Source organism: Sus scrofa, chromosome 2 (assembly GCF_000003025.6).
Source record: "Sus scrofa isolate TJ Tabasco breed Duroc chromosome 2, Sscrofa11.1, whole genome shotgun sequence".
NCBI classification, from domain to species: Eukaryota; Metazoa; Chordata; class Mammalia; order Artiodactyla; family Suidae; genus Sus; species Sus scrofa.
In genome coordinates this window covers 8,983,707-9,000,206 of record NC_010444.4, presented here as the reverse complement: position 1 = coordinate 9,000,206, position 16,500 = coordinate 8,983,707, and the positions used below count along the sequence as shown (strand labels likewise).

Here is a 16,500-nt window from a genome sequence, read left to right as displayed (position 1 = left end):
CAATCGCGTGGCGGGAAGCCTCTCGGAGGGCGGGAACTTCTCGAAGCGCTCGTGGATTGGCTGTGTTCGGGGAGGGCGGGGCCTGGGTTCCGAGCGAGGGAATTAGTGAGACCAGGGTGAGTCGGGGCCGCAGCCACTGCCAGTGTCGTCTCGATATCCGCTTTCGCCCGTGCCGAAGCCCTCAGGTGAGCAGGCCTTCTGAACTCGGTCCCCCCGCGGTCCGCGCGCTCACCGGCCTGGAAGCCCGCTCCACTGGGGGCCCGCCCCCTTCATTGACCACGTGACCCAAGTTCGGTAACCTCTGACCTCCTCCTCCCTACCCCACCACCTCTAGACCAGGGATTCGGCGAGAGTGGGTGGGAGGATGCGCATTTCGGACACCGGTGGAGGTCAGTTCCCACGCCTCTTTACCAGTGTGTCCAGTGGCTGAGGATGTGGAGGAGAGGAGGATGAGGAGCGGGAGACCTAGGTCAGAGCCCAGACTTTGTGGGTTATAATGTGGGCGTATAATAAGGAAACTCCCGTAGCGCCTTCCGGGGGCATTCTTGCTCCCATTTTACAGATGGAGAAAGAGACTTTACAGTTATCCATTGGCGGGTCTGCAACGCCAAGGCTCCGGGCTGGGAATCCAGGCCTTGTTCCCACACAGCCCGCTGCTCCTCATGATTAATAACGAGAGTTGAGTTCCTGCTCTCTATCCATGATCTTGGGAAAATCATGTAACTTTTAACCTGAGTTTTGATTTCCTTGGCTGTAAAATAGACAGTACTTATGTAATACCTATCTCATTGTTAATGTGGACGAAATGAGGTGTAAGCCATATAAAACACTTAGCTCAATGTCTCAGGCATAGTATGTGCTTAGAAAAAAATCGCTGTTCTTCATTTTTTTCAGCAAGTGTTTATTGAGGGCGTGTTATGTGCTGACACCGTGCCTGACGCTGGGGATGCAAAGGTGAGCCAACAGGCATGATTTTTGCCATTATGGAACTTACCATCCAGTGGGGAGATAGATGTTAATCAAAAAATTATGCAAATATATAATTACAAACTGATAACTGCTTTTGAAGGCAAGGTACCAGCACATTGTGTGGGTCTGAGAAGACTTCCCTGGGCAAGTGACATTTGAACTGAGATCACTGGACAAACATTGCAGGGTAGAGGAGGAAAGTGTTTCAAGGAGCAGAAACAGTTTTTGTCCTGGCTCAGCAGGTTAAGAAGGATCTGGATAGGGTTCAATCCTTGGCCTTGGTCAGTGGGTTAAGGATCCGGCATTGCCGTGAGCTGTGGTGTGGGTTGCAGACATGGCTCAGATCTGGTGTTGCTGTAGTTGTGGTGTAGGCTGGCAGCTGAAGCTCTGGTTCAGCCCCTAGCCTGGGAACTTCCATATGCCACAGGTGCAGCCCTAAAAAGCAAAACAGAAACAAAAAAGGAGAGGAAACAGAATGTATGAATGTCCTGAAATAAGGTGTTTTTGAGGAAATGGAAAGAGGCCAAGGGAATGCAGAACACGTGAGAGACTGGAAAGAGATGTCTGCACACGTAGGTGCATGTGGGGCCTTGGAGCCATGGTGCAGGTTTATTTTTATTCCAAAGGCAATGGGGAGTCATTGGGAGAAATGCTGTGGAGAGGCCAAATAGGGTGCCTGCTGGATTTAGGGACCTGGAGGTCACTGGTGACCCAGGGAGCTCTGCTGGAGAAGAGTGGTGGGGCAGCGCCCAGGAGGGTGACCGTGAAACTAGGCCTTGCTGCCTGTGGTGCTGGTGTCTGACTTTGGCCCATGAGGGCCAGCCTTCTGGTTGTGCTGTGTATGTGTGGCTGGAGTCGGTCAGCAGCTGCTGTTTTTGTTGGGTTCTTATTCTGCCATATCCTGTGAACGGAAGAGCAGGTTCCTGCTTTCAGGCCTTGAAGCCAAACTGGGGAAGACCAGACACATGGGCAAAAAGCCCAGCGACTAAAAGCCTGATGGTCTCAGATGGCATATGGGACAGGAAGACCTCAAAGGAGAGACTGGATTTGCCTTGGGAAAGATGAGGGGTGGGTGCTTGGTGGAGAGAGGGAGACAGATCAGCCCGAGCACTGGCGGTGGGGTACGAGGTAGGCTGGGAGACACGAGGCTGGCCTTACTGGGAGGGAGGATCAGTTTGAACAGCTCTGAGGAGTTGGGACCAAACACAGAATGTCAAGCCAGGGAGTTGAGACTTTGCTTTTATGAGTTGTGGAGAAGTACTGAAGACTTTTTTTATTTTTTGCTTTTTAGGGCTGCACCTGTAGCATGCAGAAGTTCCCAGGCTAGGAGTCAAATTGGAACTGCAGCTGCCGGCCTACACCACAGCCACAGCAACACCAGATCTGAGCCGAGTCTGCAACCTACACTGCAGGGATTAAACTTGTGTCCTCATGGATACTAGTCAGGTTTGTAACCTGCTGAGCCACAGTGGGAACTCCCCGGCTGTGCGGATTTGGGACCTAACACAGAATGTCAAGCCAGGGAGTTGAGGCTTTCCTTTTATGAGTTGTGGAGAAGTATTGAAGACTTTTGAGCAAGGGACTGTCAGGGTAAAATCTTGTTTTCATCAGTGTTTAGTACGTAGTGGTTATAGCAAGCATCAGAAAGAAGAAAACATGGGAGTCCCTGCTATGGCTCAGTGGATTAAGAATCCGACTAGTATCCATGGGGACGTGGGTTTGATCCCTAGCCTTGCTCAGTGGGTTATGGATCCAGTGTTGTCATGACCTGTAGTGTAGGTCGCAGACACGGCTTTGATCCAGCATCTCTGTGGCTGCGGTGTAGGCCGGCAGCTGCAACCCCCAGTTCAACCCCTGGCCTGGGAACTTCCATATGCCATGGGTATGGCCCTAAAAAGCAAAAAAAAAAAAAAAAAAAAAAAGGAGAAGGAAACATGGCATTTTTGTTTGTAATTAATGATGGTGACATTTTTCCATTTGTGTAGTGTTCTGGCTCCTGAATGTCATATCTTATTATCTCATTTCATGAATTAGGGAGGGCAGGGCTTATTGCCACTGTTATACCAGGACCCAGACTGACGAAGGTATCAGCCAGATTCATGGAGGAAGTGGTGGAGCAGGGCTGGGTCCCAGTTCTGTGAACCCCAAGGCCAGGTACTTTCTCGGGCATCACTGTTGTCGGTCTCCAGGCCCAGCTCAAGTCTGTTTATTGCTGTGAGCCTCAGTGCCCACAGCCGGATGCTCAGAGGCTTTGTGGCTCCCGGTTCGGGATTCTGGAGCCAGAGCAGCAAGATTGGTGTAAAGGACTTTGAGTCAGGCTCCTGGGCTCTGAGGGAGACTGGCTGGCTGGTCAAACTCTCCTCCCAACTCCCAGCTCCATCGGGGCCATGTCGGAGCGAGAAGAGCGGCGGTTTGTGGAGATCCCTCGGGAGTCCGTCCGGCTCATGGCGGAGAGCACAGGCCTGGAGTTGAGCGATGAGGTGGCGGCCCTGCTGGCAGAGGACGTGTGCTACCGTCTCAGGGAGGCCACCCAGGTACACTCCCCTGCGTCCCAGTACCCCCAACTCTCCTTGTCCCTTCCTTTGACTGCCCCCTCCCAGAGGGGTCATTCAACACGTATACATCAGGCACTCACTCCTTGCTTTGAGGGACTGCAGTGGAGGTGGTCCCTGCCCTTTCCCGAGCCCCCTCTAGCCAGCTGGGCTTCCAGCGAACAAAGTGCCTGCCGGGCATCATCTCGTGGGTTCCTCACTGCAGCCCCGCTGGGCCGGCCAAGTAGGTTCAGAGTCACATCCTACATGGGAGAAACTGAGTCCGAGAGGGAATGTGACATTGGGAGTTGTTTGTCCCCTACTCCCTGTCCCCTGACTCTGTTCCTCTCCTCCCAGAATAGCTCTCAGTTCATGAAACACACCAAGCGGCGGAAGCTGACCGTCGAGGATTTCAACAGGGCCCTCAGGTGGAGCAGTGTGGAGGTGAGTGGGGTGCAGGCTGCACGGGCAGGGCCCAGCCCCAAGGCCCAAGAGTTCAGAGAGAGGGGGTGGCCATGGAGGCCAGGATATTAGGGGAGGCTTTTTGCCTTTTCCAGGGCTGCACCTGCTGCATATGGAGGTTCCCAGGCTAGGGGTCCAATTGGAGCTGTTGCCGCCGGCCTACGCCAGAGCCACAGCAATGCCAGATCCGAGCCGTGTCTGTGACCTACACCACAGCTCACAGCAACGCCGGATCCTTAACCCACTGAGCAAGGCCAGGGATAGAACCCACAACCTCATGGTTCCTAGTTGGATTTGTTAACCACTAAGCCACAATGGGAACTCCTAGGGGAGGCTTCTTGAAAGAGACGGGACTTGAGCTGAGCCTTAACGGGAGGCTCAGGTTAGATTCAGACTAGCTTGCTATGGCGCAGGTTTGATCCCTGGCCCAGGAACTTCCACATGATATAGGTGTGGCCAAAAAAATTAAAAAAAAAAATGAGGGCGTTCTGGGTGAGGGAGAAACCCGAGCACACGTGTGGGTGGAGAATGTCCTGTGTGGTTGTTCTGAGGCAGGGGGTCCAGGGAAGAAGGTCACATTTAGAGGAGAGGAGTATTTTTTTCTTTATTTTCCTTTTTTTTTTTTTTTTTTTTTTTTTTTTTTGTCTTTTTAGGGCTGTACTCTCTGTATATGGAGGTTCCCAGGCTAGGGGTCGAATCATAGCTGCAGCTGCTGACCTACACCACAGCCACAGCAACGCCAGATCCAAACTGCCTCTTCGACCTACACCACAGCTCACGGCAATGCCAGATCCTTAACCAATGGACTGAGGCCAGGGATCAAATCTGCGTCCTCATGGATACTAGTCGGGTTCATTACCGCTGAGCCACGATGGCAACTGCCAGTAGAGAAGTATTTTCAAAGTTGGGCAGGTGTGAGGAGGACCAGCAGCCTGGGGGTTGGGGCTCAGAGTCCCCACAGATCAGTGAGGAGGGACCGTATTCTACTCCTTGACTCAGCGAGCTCTGGAGCGCTGCCCCAGCCAAGGTCCCAGTGACAGGCCGGGAGCCCCGGGCAGCCCCCTCTTCTCGGGACCTATGGACTTGCTGCAAACAACGGCTCTGGGCCCGGGTCCCTGGGCTCAGGCTGCTCCCACCCCTCTCTTCCTCAGGCTGTGTGTGGCTACGGATCCCAGGAGGCCCTGCCCCTGCGCCCCGCCAGAGAGGGCGAGCTCTACTTCCCTGAGGACCGAGAGGTGAACCTGGTGGATCTGGCCTTGGCCACCAACATCCCCAAAGGCTGTGCCGAGACGGCTGTGAGAGGTGACTGCCCGGGGATGGGGGTGGGAGCTGGGTTGTCAGGAGAGGTGATGGACTGGCTGGTGGAGGGGGCAGAACCCCAGGCTGACCCATCTCTCTGCTCTGCTTCTAGTCCATGTCTCCTACCTGGATGGCAAAGGGAACCTGGCCCCTCAAGGATCAGGTGAGGGGAGTGTGGGGAATGGGCCCTCTGCTTGGACCTTCCTCCCTCAGGAGCTGAGGGTGCTGCCTCCACACCTCGGAGTCTTCATCTGATGACTCTTTGCCGGTGCCCGATGGTGCCTGTCCCGAGTGGGCACTGGTCCCTGCCCCGGGGGCCTCGGATGTGGAGATGGGATCCCAGGCCTGTAACCAGTCATGATGCCGTGTCAGACGCTAGCCTGGGCAGCAAGCTGGGGTCCGGGAGGTGTCACACTTCCAGGGTTGCCTGAGCTTCACAGAGCCTGAGGCTTATGACCTTGGAACCTGGGGACTAAGCAGGAGTCCGCTGGGCGGAGGATAGGTGGGAGGCAGCTTCGCGAGCAGCAGTGTGGAGCGCTTGCAAGGACAGGGCCGAGCAGGCTGCTCAGAGGGGCGGCTCGTGCTCTAGGAGTCCTGTCTGAACAGGCTCCCTGCGGGGGTGGTGGGGATGGTGGCTGTTGAGGGGCAGGAGGGGAGGCCTGGTGAGGGCGGGGCTCTCCACCCTGCCCACCCCCTGCCCACCCTCTTGCAGTGCCCAGTGCTGTGTCCTCGCTGACCGATGACCTTCTCAAGTACTATCAGCAAGTGACTCGGGCTGTGCTGGGGGATGATCCACAGCTGATGAAGGTGCGTGAGTGGATGGGCACACAGTCCAGCTTGCGAATCCCGTGGGATCCCTCGAGATGCCTGCTTCCGGTCCTCTGCAGGCTGACTGAGGAGGTGGGCAGAAGCTGCTCTGCGAGCACGAGCCCGGCACGGTTGCCGAGGCTGGGCCTCCTCTTACGCTGACTCCCCTTCCTGCTCTGGTTCCTTAGGGGATGGGCAGCTCAGCCAGGGCCCTGTCGGGGGCTCAGGTGGTCCGTCTCCCCACATCCTAATCCCGAGCCCACCCTGGGGCTGTTATGGACCTGGGGCCACGTGGGGCATCCACGTTGCAGCTTTTATTTGCCTGGACCTGAGAGGGAAAGGAGAAGAGGAAGTAGCGGGAGGCAGGTGAGGGTGCCCAGATGGGCTTCGGACCAGGCCTGCTGCTTTAGCCTCTTGGGCTGTGCCGGGCCCGCTGGACAGTGTCCGTGTCAGGTCTCTTTGTCTGCTGTCAGCTGAGGGCTAGTTTGGTGGTCTGCTCGACCACGTGGCGTCTCTTTTTGAGGGTTTTACATCTTCCCATCCTCACGTATATGGCTGTTGCTTTTACTTCCCTTGCAAAGCTAGGAATGTTGCTACCGTATGTTCCCACCATAGAAACTCGGCTGCTGATCCCCAGACAGTGCAGGTGGCCTGACACAGGGGCCTGGAAGCCAAGCTCCTTCCTCACCAGCCCTTGTCTGCTTTCCCAAAACCTGAACTTGGGATCTTTTTGTTGTTGTTGTTTTAGTCTTTATAGGGCTGCACCTACAGCAGATGGAGGTTCCCAGGCTAGGGGTCGAATCAGAGCTGTAACCCCACAGCCATAGCAATGTCAGATCCAAGCCGCAACTGCGATCAACACCACAGCTCACGGCAATGCCAGATTCTTTTGGCCATTTCTTGGGCTGCTCCCGCGCATATGGAGGTTCCCAGGTTAGGGGTCGAATCGGAGCTGTAGCCACCGGCCTACGCAGGGGCCACAGCAATGCGGGATCTGAGCTGCATCTGCAACCTACACCACAGCTCACAGCAATGCCGGATCCTTAACCCACTGAGCAAGACCAGGGATCGAACCCACAACCTCATGGTTCCTAGTAGGATTCGTTAACCACTGCGCCACAATGGGAACTCCAGCAATGCCAGATTCTTATCCTGTGAGTGAGGCCAGGGATTGAACCTGTGTCCTCAGGAATACTAGTCATATTCGTTTCCACTGAGCCATGACGGGAACTCTGGGATCTTTTTTTTTTTATTATTATTTTTTTTAAATGACCACACCTGTGGCCCATGGAAGTTCCTGGGCCAGGGATTGAATCCAGGCTGCAGTTTATGTCACAGCTGCGGCAATGCCAGAGCCTTTAACCCGCTGCACCTGGCTGGGGAGCAACCCCACGCTTCCACAGTGACCCAAGCTACTGCAGTCTGATTCTTAACCCACTGCACCACAGTGGGAACTTCATGAACTTGGGATCTTTCTCCAGAGAAGTTGGAGGGCACAGCGGATGGAGGTTCAGGGCCAAGATGGTTTACTCATTTACCTACTCTGGTTTTTTGCTTCTAAGAGTAACATCGAGGAGTTCCCATCGTGGCTCAGCAGAAATGAATCTGACTAGTATCCGTGAGGATGCAGGTTTGATCCATGGCCTCGCTTGGCGCCGTGAGGTGTGGTGTAGGTCGCAGACACGGTGCGGATCTGGTGTTGCTCTGGCTGTGGCGTAGGCCAGTGGCTGCAGCTCCAATTCAACCCCTAGCCTGGGAACCTCCATATGCCACAGGTGTGGCCATAAAAAGACAAAAAAAAGTAATATCAGCATGGAGTTCCCACTGTGGCACAGTGGATTGAGTCCGACTATAGGAGTTCCTGTCGTGGTGCAGCGGAAACGAATCCGACTAGGAACCACAAGGTTGTGGGTTCGATCCCTGGCTTTGCTCAGTGGGTTAAGGATCTGGCGTTGCTCTGAGCTGTGGTGTAGGTCACAGACGCGGCTCGGATCCCAAGCTGATTGGCTCTGGCATAGGCCGGCAGCTGTAGCTCTGATTCGACCCCTAGCCTGGGAACCTCCATATGCTGCGAGTGCAGCCCTGAAAAGACAAAAGGACAAAAAAAAAAAAAAAAAAAGAATCCGACTGTAGCAGCTCAGGTTGCTGCAGAGGCCTGTCTTTGATCCTCAACCTGGCAATGGGTTAACGGATCTGGCATTGCTGCAGCTGTGGCTCAGATTCAATCCATAGCCCTGGGAATTTGCATATGCTGCAGGTGTGGCCATTAAAAAAAAGTAATATGGGCATATGTTTATTATAGAAGTACTGTAATATATTAAACATACAAAGTAGGAAGTAAAATTCTGTAGAACCATCTACTCTTATTTTCTGTGTATAAACTGTAGTTTACTATCAGCCAAAGTGGTATTGTATTAACATCTGGTTTTTGAATAACTGCTTCTCTCAGTTAAAAATATGTTGGGCATTTAGGTTGTATTCATTCTTATCACAGGTAGTGCGGTGCATGGGTATGTGTGTAAGTGGCTATCTTTTATAGTGGGTTAAATTTGTAGAATTACTGAGTCAAAGAGTATGAACATTTAAAATGTTGTATATAAGTGCTAAGTTTGGTCTTTTAAAAAGTCAGTTTATGGAGTTCCCGTTGTGTGGCTCCAGGGGTTCATGAACCATGCCTATCCATGAGGCACGGGCTTGATCCCTGGCCTTGCTCAGTGGGTTAAGAATCTGGCGTTGCCTGTGGCTGGGATGTAGGCCAGCAGCTACAGCTCTGATTCCACCCCTAGCCTGGGAACTTCCATATGCCATGGGAAGAAAAAAAAAAAAAAAAAAAGATCTGTTTATACCTGGGGCTAGTAGATGCAGTGCAGTGTGGTCCCTTCCTTTCCAGATTGCTCTACAGGACCTTCAGACTAACTCCAAGATTGCAGCCCTCCTGCCTTACTTTGTTTATGTGGTCAGCGGGGTAAGTGACCAGGCTGGGGCAGGGGAGGATGTTTTGTGGGGAGGAGATGCTGCAGCAGCCCGCAGGGCTCACAGCAGGTGTCATCAGAACATCGCCCTCGTGTCCCCCTACGCGCCCCTCTTCTACCAACAGGTGAAGTCTGTGAGCCACGACCTGGAGCAGCTGCACCGGCTCTTGCAAGTGGCACGGAGCCTGGTTCGGAACCCACACCTCTGCCTGGGGCCCTATGTTCGCTCCCTGGTGGGCAGTGTCCTCTACTGTGTCCTGGAGCCCCTGGCCGCCTCCATCAACCCCCTGAATGACCACTGGACTCTGCGTGATGGTGCTGCTCTCCTGCTCAGCCACATCTTCTGGTAGCCATTGGCTTCGCACTGATCAAAGGGTGGGGTCGCTGTAGAGCTGAGTGGGTTGGGGTAGAAGATGGGGTGAAACTTCTCGCTTTGAGGCCATGTGTTGAGAGGTTGGGAGCCTCTTGAGCCTCTTCACTTCAAGCTTCCCAGTTGGTGTGCTGTGACAGACACACTGGGATTCTGCACCTGGGTGCCACATGTGCCAGGGGTTTGGTCTGTCGGCCCTCAGGTCCTGGGCCGGTCACCCAGCTGCCTTGTTCACGTACCCCAGCGAGCCAGGCAGGTGCTGTTTTCTTGGTGTGCTGGGACTTGAGTCCAGGGGGCAGCGCCGTGCCTCACTCCGCTAACTGAATGTTGCTCCTACAGGACTCATGGGGACCTTGTAAGTGGGCTCTATCAGCAGATCCTACTCTCCCTGCAGAAAGTCTTGGCGGACCCTGTGAGGCCTCTCTGCTCTCACTACGGGGCTGTGGTGGGGCTGCATGCTCTCGGCTGGAAGGTGAGGATCCTGGCCTTTTTCACCTAAGAGTTCTCATTGTAGTTAAATAGTGTTTGTGTGTCTTTTATCATAAAAGTGGTATATGCTTGTTGCTGCTGTTTACCGAGTTCTTGCCTTGGGCCAGGCTCAGTGATTCCCTGACTTGCCACATGTAAATATCTTATCTTTCAAAAGTCTTGCATGGCAGATATTAATATACCCCCATTTCATATATTCTCATCCATTCTTTTTTGTCATGTCAAGGAATCAGCCTTCAATTCCTCTTATATGGAGTATTTTTTTTTTTTTTTGTCTTTTTAGGGCCACACGCATGGCATATGGAGGTTCCCAGGCTAGGGGTCCAATCAGAGCTGTAGCCATCAGTCTACGCCAGAGCCACAGCAACACCAGATCCAAGCCATGTCTTTGACCTACACCAGAGCTTATGGCAACGCTGGATCCTTAATTCACTGAGTGAGGCCAGGGATTGAACCCACAACCTCATGGTTCCTAGTCGGATTCGTTTCCACTGCGCCACGGTGGGAACTCCCCTATGGGGTATTTTAAACATGGGTAGATATTGAGCTTTGCCAGATACCTTTTTAGCATCTGTGGAGCCTATCAAATGAGTATGTAGTTTAGTTCTGTTTACATGACAGGCTATATGAATGGATTTTTCTGCTGAAACACTCTTACTTTCCTGGAATAAATTCTTACTGCTGCTATTGAGATTTTTAATGGAATTATATGGAACCTATTAGGTCAGTTTTGGAGAAAATTAACATCATTAATGGCATTAAGTCTTCATATCTTTCCACTTTTTTGGGTCTTTCACTGTTTTTCAGGATCCTTTCATAATTTTCCCTGAAGAGAACCTACAAATATTTTATTGATTTATTCCTAGGTTTTTGCTTCTTTGATTATGTTGTAATGGTATCTTTTTTTCATGGTATTAACTTCTTACTGGTGTGTGAAAACACAATTGACTTGTGTATTCATTCAGCTGCTGTATTATTTTAAACTGTGGGGTTGTTGTTTTTTGTTTGTTTGTCTTTTTAGGGCCAGACCCACATCACATGGAGGTTCCCAGGCTAGGGGTTGAATTGCAACTGTAGCCGCCAACCTACGCCACAGCCACACCAGATCCCAGCCATGTCTGCAACCTACACCGCAACTGAAGGCAACACTGGATCCTTAGCCCACTGAGGGAGGCCAGGGATTGAACTTGCATCCTCATAGATCCTGGTCAGGTTCGTTAACTGCTGAGGCACAAAGGGAACTCCTTGTGTTATATTTTTAACTACTACAGTTATAGAATTACATGAGTTTTCATATTTCTTGAGTCAGCATAAAGTTTCCTGGTTCCTAGGAAAGGTTTTCCTAGGAACCTAGGAACCTGTCAATTTTGTCCAAAATTTCAAATCCTGGGAGTTCCTGTTGTGGCTCAGTGGTAACAAACCCACTAGTATCCATGAGGATGCCAGTTTGATTGCTGGCCTTGCTTAGTGGGTTAAGGATCCGGTGTTGCCATGAGCTGTGGTGTAGGTTGCAGACGCAGCTCGGATCCGGTGTGGCTGTGGCTGTGGCATAGGCTGGCAGCTGCATCTCCAGTTTGACCCCTAGCCTGCCATGTGCCATAGATGCGGCCCTAAAAAAAACAGAAAAAAAAAAATGTTTCAGGGAGTTCCCGTCGTGGCGCAGTGGTTAATGAATCCGACTAGGAACCATGAGGTTGCAGGTTCGGTCCCTGCCCTTGCTTAGTGGGTTAACGATCCGGCGTTGCCATGAGCTGTGGTGTAGGTTGCAGATGAGGCTTGGGTCCCGAGTTGCTGTGGCTCTGGCGTAGGCTGGCAGCTACAGCTCCAATTCGACCCCTAGCCTGGGAACCTCCATATGCTGCAGGAGCGGCCCAAGAAATAGCAAAAAGACAAAAAAGAAAAAAAAAAGAAAAAAAAAAAGTTTCAAATCCTTGGTCTGTGGCTAACCAAATAACTTATCCATTCAAGCCCATCACAAATGTCACCTGCTCTGTGAAGTCTTAATTGCTTCCCCCCAAAATATTCACAAGACTTAAAATTATATAATCAGAGTCCAGGAGTCTGATCAGTAGTTTGTTTTCATGCAGGTGGTTTGAACTGAGTTCCAGGTTACATCTAAGTCAGGACAATAGTTGACTGTAGGGTGTAGCAGCTGGCGAGCTAAATTTCTCTGTTAGCAGCAGGCATTACTTACACCCTCTTAGCCCTTGGCTCGTATGTCACTGACAGTGAGGTCACTTCACATTGTCTGTCTGTCCTTGTACCAGATCTTATTCCTAGGGCTTAACTAAGGCTTGGGCATTCAGGAGGTTCGAAGTAAATTTTGGTTGAATATGCCAAATGGGGAATTTAGAAGGATTGAGCCCTGCTCAGTACCAGAGATAAAAGTAGGTCTTTGGAGTTCCTGTCATGGCACAGCAGATACTAATCCAACTAGGAACCGTGAGGTTACGGGTTCGATCCCTGGCCTCACTCAGTGGGTTAAGAATCTGGTGTTGCCGTGAGTCGTGTGGGTCGAAGACGTGGCTGGGATCTCGGATTGCTGTGGCTGTGGTATAGGCTGGTGGCTGCAGCTCTGATTAGACTCCTAGTCTGGGAACCTCCATGTGTCGTGGGGTGTGGCCCTAAAAAGCCAAAAAAAAAAAAAAAAGTAGGTCTTTTAGGACTTCCCATGTAGCTCAGCAGGTTAAATATCCAGTGTTGTCACTGCAGTGGCTGAGGTTGCTGCTGTGGCGAGGGTTCAATTCCTGGCTCTGGGAACTTCAGCATGCCATGAGTGTGGCAGAAAAAAAGAAAAAGGTAGATCTTTCAGGGGAAATGGCTCTTAAGAGGCAAAAAATAAAAACGAGGCCCTCACCACATTCTTTTCTCCCTTCCAGGCTGTAGAGCGAGTCCTGTACCCTCACCTTTCCACTTACTGGACAAATCTGCAGGCTGTGCTAGATGATTATTCGGTATCTAATGCCCAGGTTAAAGCAGATGGGCACAAAGTCTATGGAGCCATTCTGGTGAGTGCCAGTCCCTTCCAGCCTCTCCCTGCATAAGCTCAGCAGTTCTGCTGGCTTTTTTGTAATACTTGATTACTTGATGGGCCCAGGTTCATCCTAGTCTCTCTGGGTTTTTGTTTTTGTTTTTGTTTTTTTTTTTTTTTTTTTTTGGTTTTTTTTTTAGGGTCGCACCTTTGGCATATGGAAGTTCCCAGGCTAGGGGCTGCAGCTTCCAGCCTATGCCACAGCCACAGCAATGCTGGATCCGAGTGGCATCTGTGACCAAAATCCTTAACCCACCGAGCGAGGCCAAGGATCAAATCGAAATCCTCGTAGTTACTAGTCTGGTTTGTAACGCGCTGAGCCACAACGGTCTCACCTGCTCTTACAGGTGGCAGTGGAGCGACTGCTGAAGATGAAGGCCCAGGCAGCAGAACCCAACAAGGGTGGGCCAGGCACCAGGGGGTGCCGGCGCTCGGACGACCTGCCCTGGGACAGTCTTCTCCTGCAGGAGTCTCCTTCCGGGGGCAGCGCAGAGCCAGGCTTTGGGTCTGGTCTCCCACTGCCGCCTGGAGGCGCGGGGCCGGAGGATCCTTCCCCTTCGGTGACCCTGGCGGACATCTACCGGGAGCTCTATGCCTTCTTCGGTGACAGCTTGGCCACCCGCTTTGGCACGGGTCAGGCCGCGCCCACGGCCCCGCGGCCACCCGGAGACAAGAAGGAGCCGGCGGCAGCCCCGGACTCGGTGCGTAAGATGCCGCAGCTGACGGCCAATGCCATGGTTAGCCCGCAGGGCGACGAGAGCCCCCGGGGTAGCGGCCCCGCATCAGCCTCTGCCCCTGCCGCCGCTGAGAGCAGGCCGCTGCCGCGCGTGCACCGGGCGCGGGGAGCGCCCCGACAGCAGGGCCCGGGGACCGGCCCCGGGACGTCTTCCAGAAGAGCCGTTTCGCCCCGCGTGGCGCTCCTCACTTCCGTTTCATCATCGCTGGGCGGCAGGCCGGGAGGCGATGCCGCGGGCGCCTCTTCCAGACCGCCTTCCCCGCGCCCTATGGGCCCAGCCCGGCCTCCCGCTACGTGCAGAAGCTGCCCATGATCGGCCGCACCAGCCGCCCTGCCCGCCGGTGGGCGCTCTCGGACTACTCCTTGTACCTGCCGCTTTGAGGCGGCGCTCGACCTCCCCTCTGTGAATAAATCCCGCGCCCGGAAGTGACGTCTCCGCGCTCGTGGGTCGCGCCGGATGAGACGGGGTTTGGGCAGTTGGCTCTTTAGGCGGCGCTTCCTGGGGGCGAGGGCGCCATGGCGCTGCTCTGGTTGCAGCGCTTCGAGCTTCTGCTCTTTGCTGCTACTTTCCTGTGCGGAGCCGTGGCGGCCGTGGCGCTGACCCGGACCCAGGTGCGGCTGTGGGACGGGGCCGGCCGTCGGGTCGGGTAAGCGGGGGGCCGGTCGAGCCTAACACGGAGAGACAGCTGCTGTCCGGGCAGCGGCGTTCTGGCGCGCTGCTTCCCGGAGCCAGTGGGCCGGGTGAGGTCGGGCGGCGGCGGCGGCGGCGGCGGCGATGATGTATCGGTGCTAGTCGCGCTCTGTGGCCCAGTCCGCCCAGGTCATGCTTCGGAGGCATTCCTTCGCCCGTGGAACGAGTCCTCAGGCGTGTCTAACAGGATCAGATATAGCCCGGCCTGGTGGCTGCCTCTGCATTACTTCAGCCTAGCTATGAAACAAGGGGGCCCAGGCCCCCTTTTAATGAGACAGTATTGTGCTGAGCTACGCCAAGAAATAAAGCACAGTATAGCAGAGATGATCAAACTGCCAAATGGCTGCAACACCCCTTGTTAAATGACAAAATAGTAGCAGAAGCCAATCAGTAGTTTACGTTGAGTCTTTACCCCAGTCCGGCAATCGTGTTACCAAACACTCGTTTAAACCCTACGAGTAGGCGCTATTACGCCTATTTTGCAGGTTGGAAAACACTGGAGATAGTTGAAGGTTACACAAGTCTGGTTCTACTCCAGGATTTCCGTACGAGGAGAGACTGGAACTTCTGAAGCATTTCTGAAACTCAACTGTATTTTATAGCCACTGCATATTTCCTGATCCTTCTGGCTACTGCAGGTTTGATTTCCCTAGCCGACTCTTTAATCTCCTGGCCCAGAAACTGATAGGGCATAAATAACTTCCTAGGAAGGCCCTGGGCTAGGATATTTCCAACACCTGCCAGAAGCCTGCATTCAGAGGCATTAGCCTAAAAGCTAGGACTCAGCAGCTTCTTTCCACAGGGCTCCTTCAGGGGCAGCTGTCCCCTGTATGGTGTGGCCACCCTGAATGACTCCTCCTTGGCCCTGTCCCGACCCTCGGCCCCATCCCTCTGCTACTTTGTGGCTGGGGCTTCTGGCCTACTGGCCCTCTACTGTCTCCTGCTTCTGCTCTTCTGGGTCTACTGCAGCTGCATCGAGAACTCCCAAAGGTGACTGCCCACTCTGAAGGCGGGGGCTGAGGTGGGAAGAGTCCCACCTCAACCACAAGGCTTATTCTCTCCCTCCTCATAGAGGCCGTACGGGGCTCTGCATTGTATTGGCCATCTCAGCTGTAGCCATCTTCCTGGTTTTAGTGTCTGCCTGTATCCTCCGATTTGGCACCAGTTCCCTCTGCAAATCCATCGTCTCCCTGAACATAACTAGGTAACTGGAGAGGGAGGGAATCCTGGTTGGGGCTGACTACCTTTTCTCTGCAGAGGGGATTCTATACTCCTCCCTTTCATATCCCCATCACTTCTCATCTCCAAGGACACTTGAGCACATTGGTGTTTGGGGGTATATCCCCTCCCCCTCCTTCTCATAACTGTCTCTTTGACCTCACAGCTGCTCTGATGCTCAGAGAACTCCATGGATACCCCCTGGAACCGCTCTGCAGTTTTACTCCAACCTACACAATGCTGAAGTGAGGTCCTGGGATATGAAAGACTGGGTGGAGACTGGGGGATACACAGATTCATATAATGAATCATATAATACAATCTGTAGTTGCAGGAGTGCTCCCCAGTGAGAGGCTGAGAAGAGCTGTCAGCCTGACAGTGAATAGCTAGGAGTGGTCTGTGGGTGCAACTGGATTTGCAATGGTCCCACTCCTCTCACTCCTGTTCGTGTCTCCCACAGACCTCCTCTTGGGTGAATCTGGTATTGTGGTGTATGATCTTGGTGCTCCAAGTCGTGCAGCGGAAGTCTGAAGCCACCCCAAACTGGCCTCTGGAGAGAGGTGACCCTGAGTGGAGGTCTGAGACAGACGTTCTTGTTGGGCCCCGCCTTTCCCATTCCTGAAGACTACCCAAAGTATTTCCTGCAGCCAAAGACTCCATGCCCAAGTGCCTGCAAAAATCCTCTTGCCCCCACATGGCCCTGTTTATGCCAGGAGCCTTAGTTTTCCCTCTAGGAGGGAAGCAGGATGAGAGGCACTCTCTTCCTCTAGCTGTTTTTGTACCAAAATATTATATTATTTTCTTCCTTCATCTCTGTACTGAGTTTTTTGTGTTAAACCACCATAGGTAGATGGACGGGAGTCAGGAGTGAAGGCTAAACAGACATGGGTCAGGGAGTTCCCATCCTGGCTTAGCAGAAAGGAAT

At 53.1% G+C, this 16,500-nt stretch overlaps 2 protein-coding genes across 2 annotated transcripts; both read left to right on the top strand.

Moving 5' to 3' along the window:
• Positions 217-16,384, top strand: TAF6L (TATA-box binding protein associated factor 6 like). Its single transcript, XM_021082913.1, is given in 17 exon segments — positions 217-389; positions 895-954; positions 3,344-3,503; positions 3,858-3,944; positions 5,114-5,264; positions 5,374-5,424; positions 5,974-6,068; positions 8,959-9,033; positions 9,166-9,386; positions 9,750-9,882; positions 12,779-12,907; positions 13,278-13,803; positions 13,806-14,278; positions 14,843-15,347; positions 15,430-15,561; positions 15,742-15,820; positions 16,036-16,384. Coding segments are annotated over 12 exon segments (1,878 nt in total). The 5' UTR covers positions 217-389; positions 895-946; the 3' UTR covers positions 14,048-14,278; positions 14,843-15,347; positions 15,430-15,561; positions 15,742-15,820; positions 16,036-16,384.
• TMEM179B (transmembrane protein 179B) lies at positions 14,101-16,385 on the top strand. Its single transcript, XM_013994201.1, has 5 exons — positions 14,101-14,278; positions 15,160-15,347; positions 15,430-15,561; positions 15,742-15,820; positions 16,036-16,385. Exons 1-5 carry the CDS (start codon positions 14,183-14,185, stop codon positions 16,195-16,197), a joined length of 657 nt encoding a protein of 218 aa, XP_013849655.1. The 5' UTR covers positions 14,101-14,182; the 3' UTR covers positions 16,198-16,385.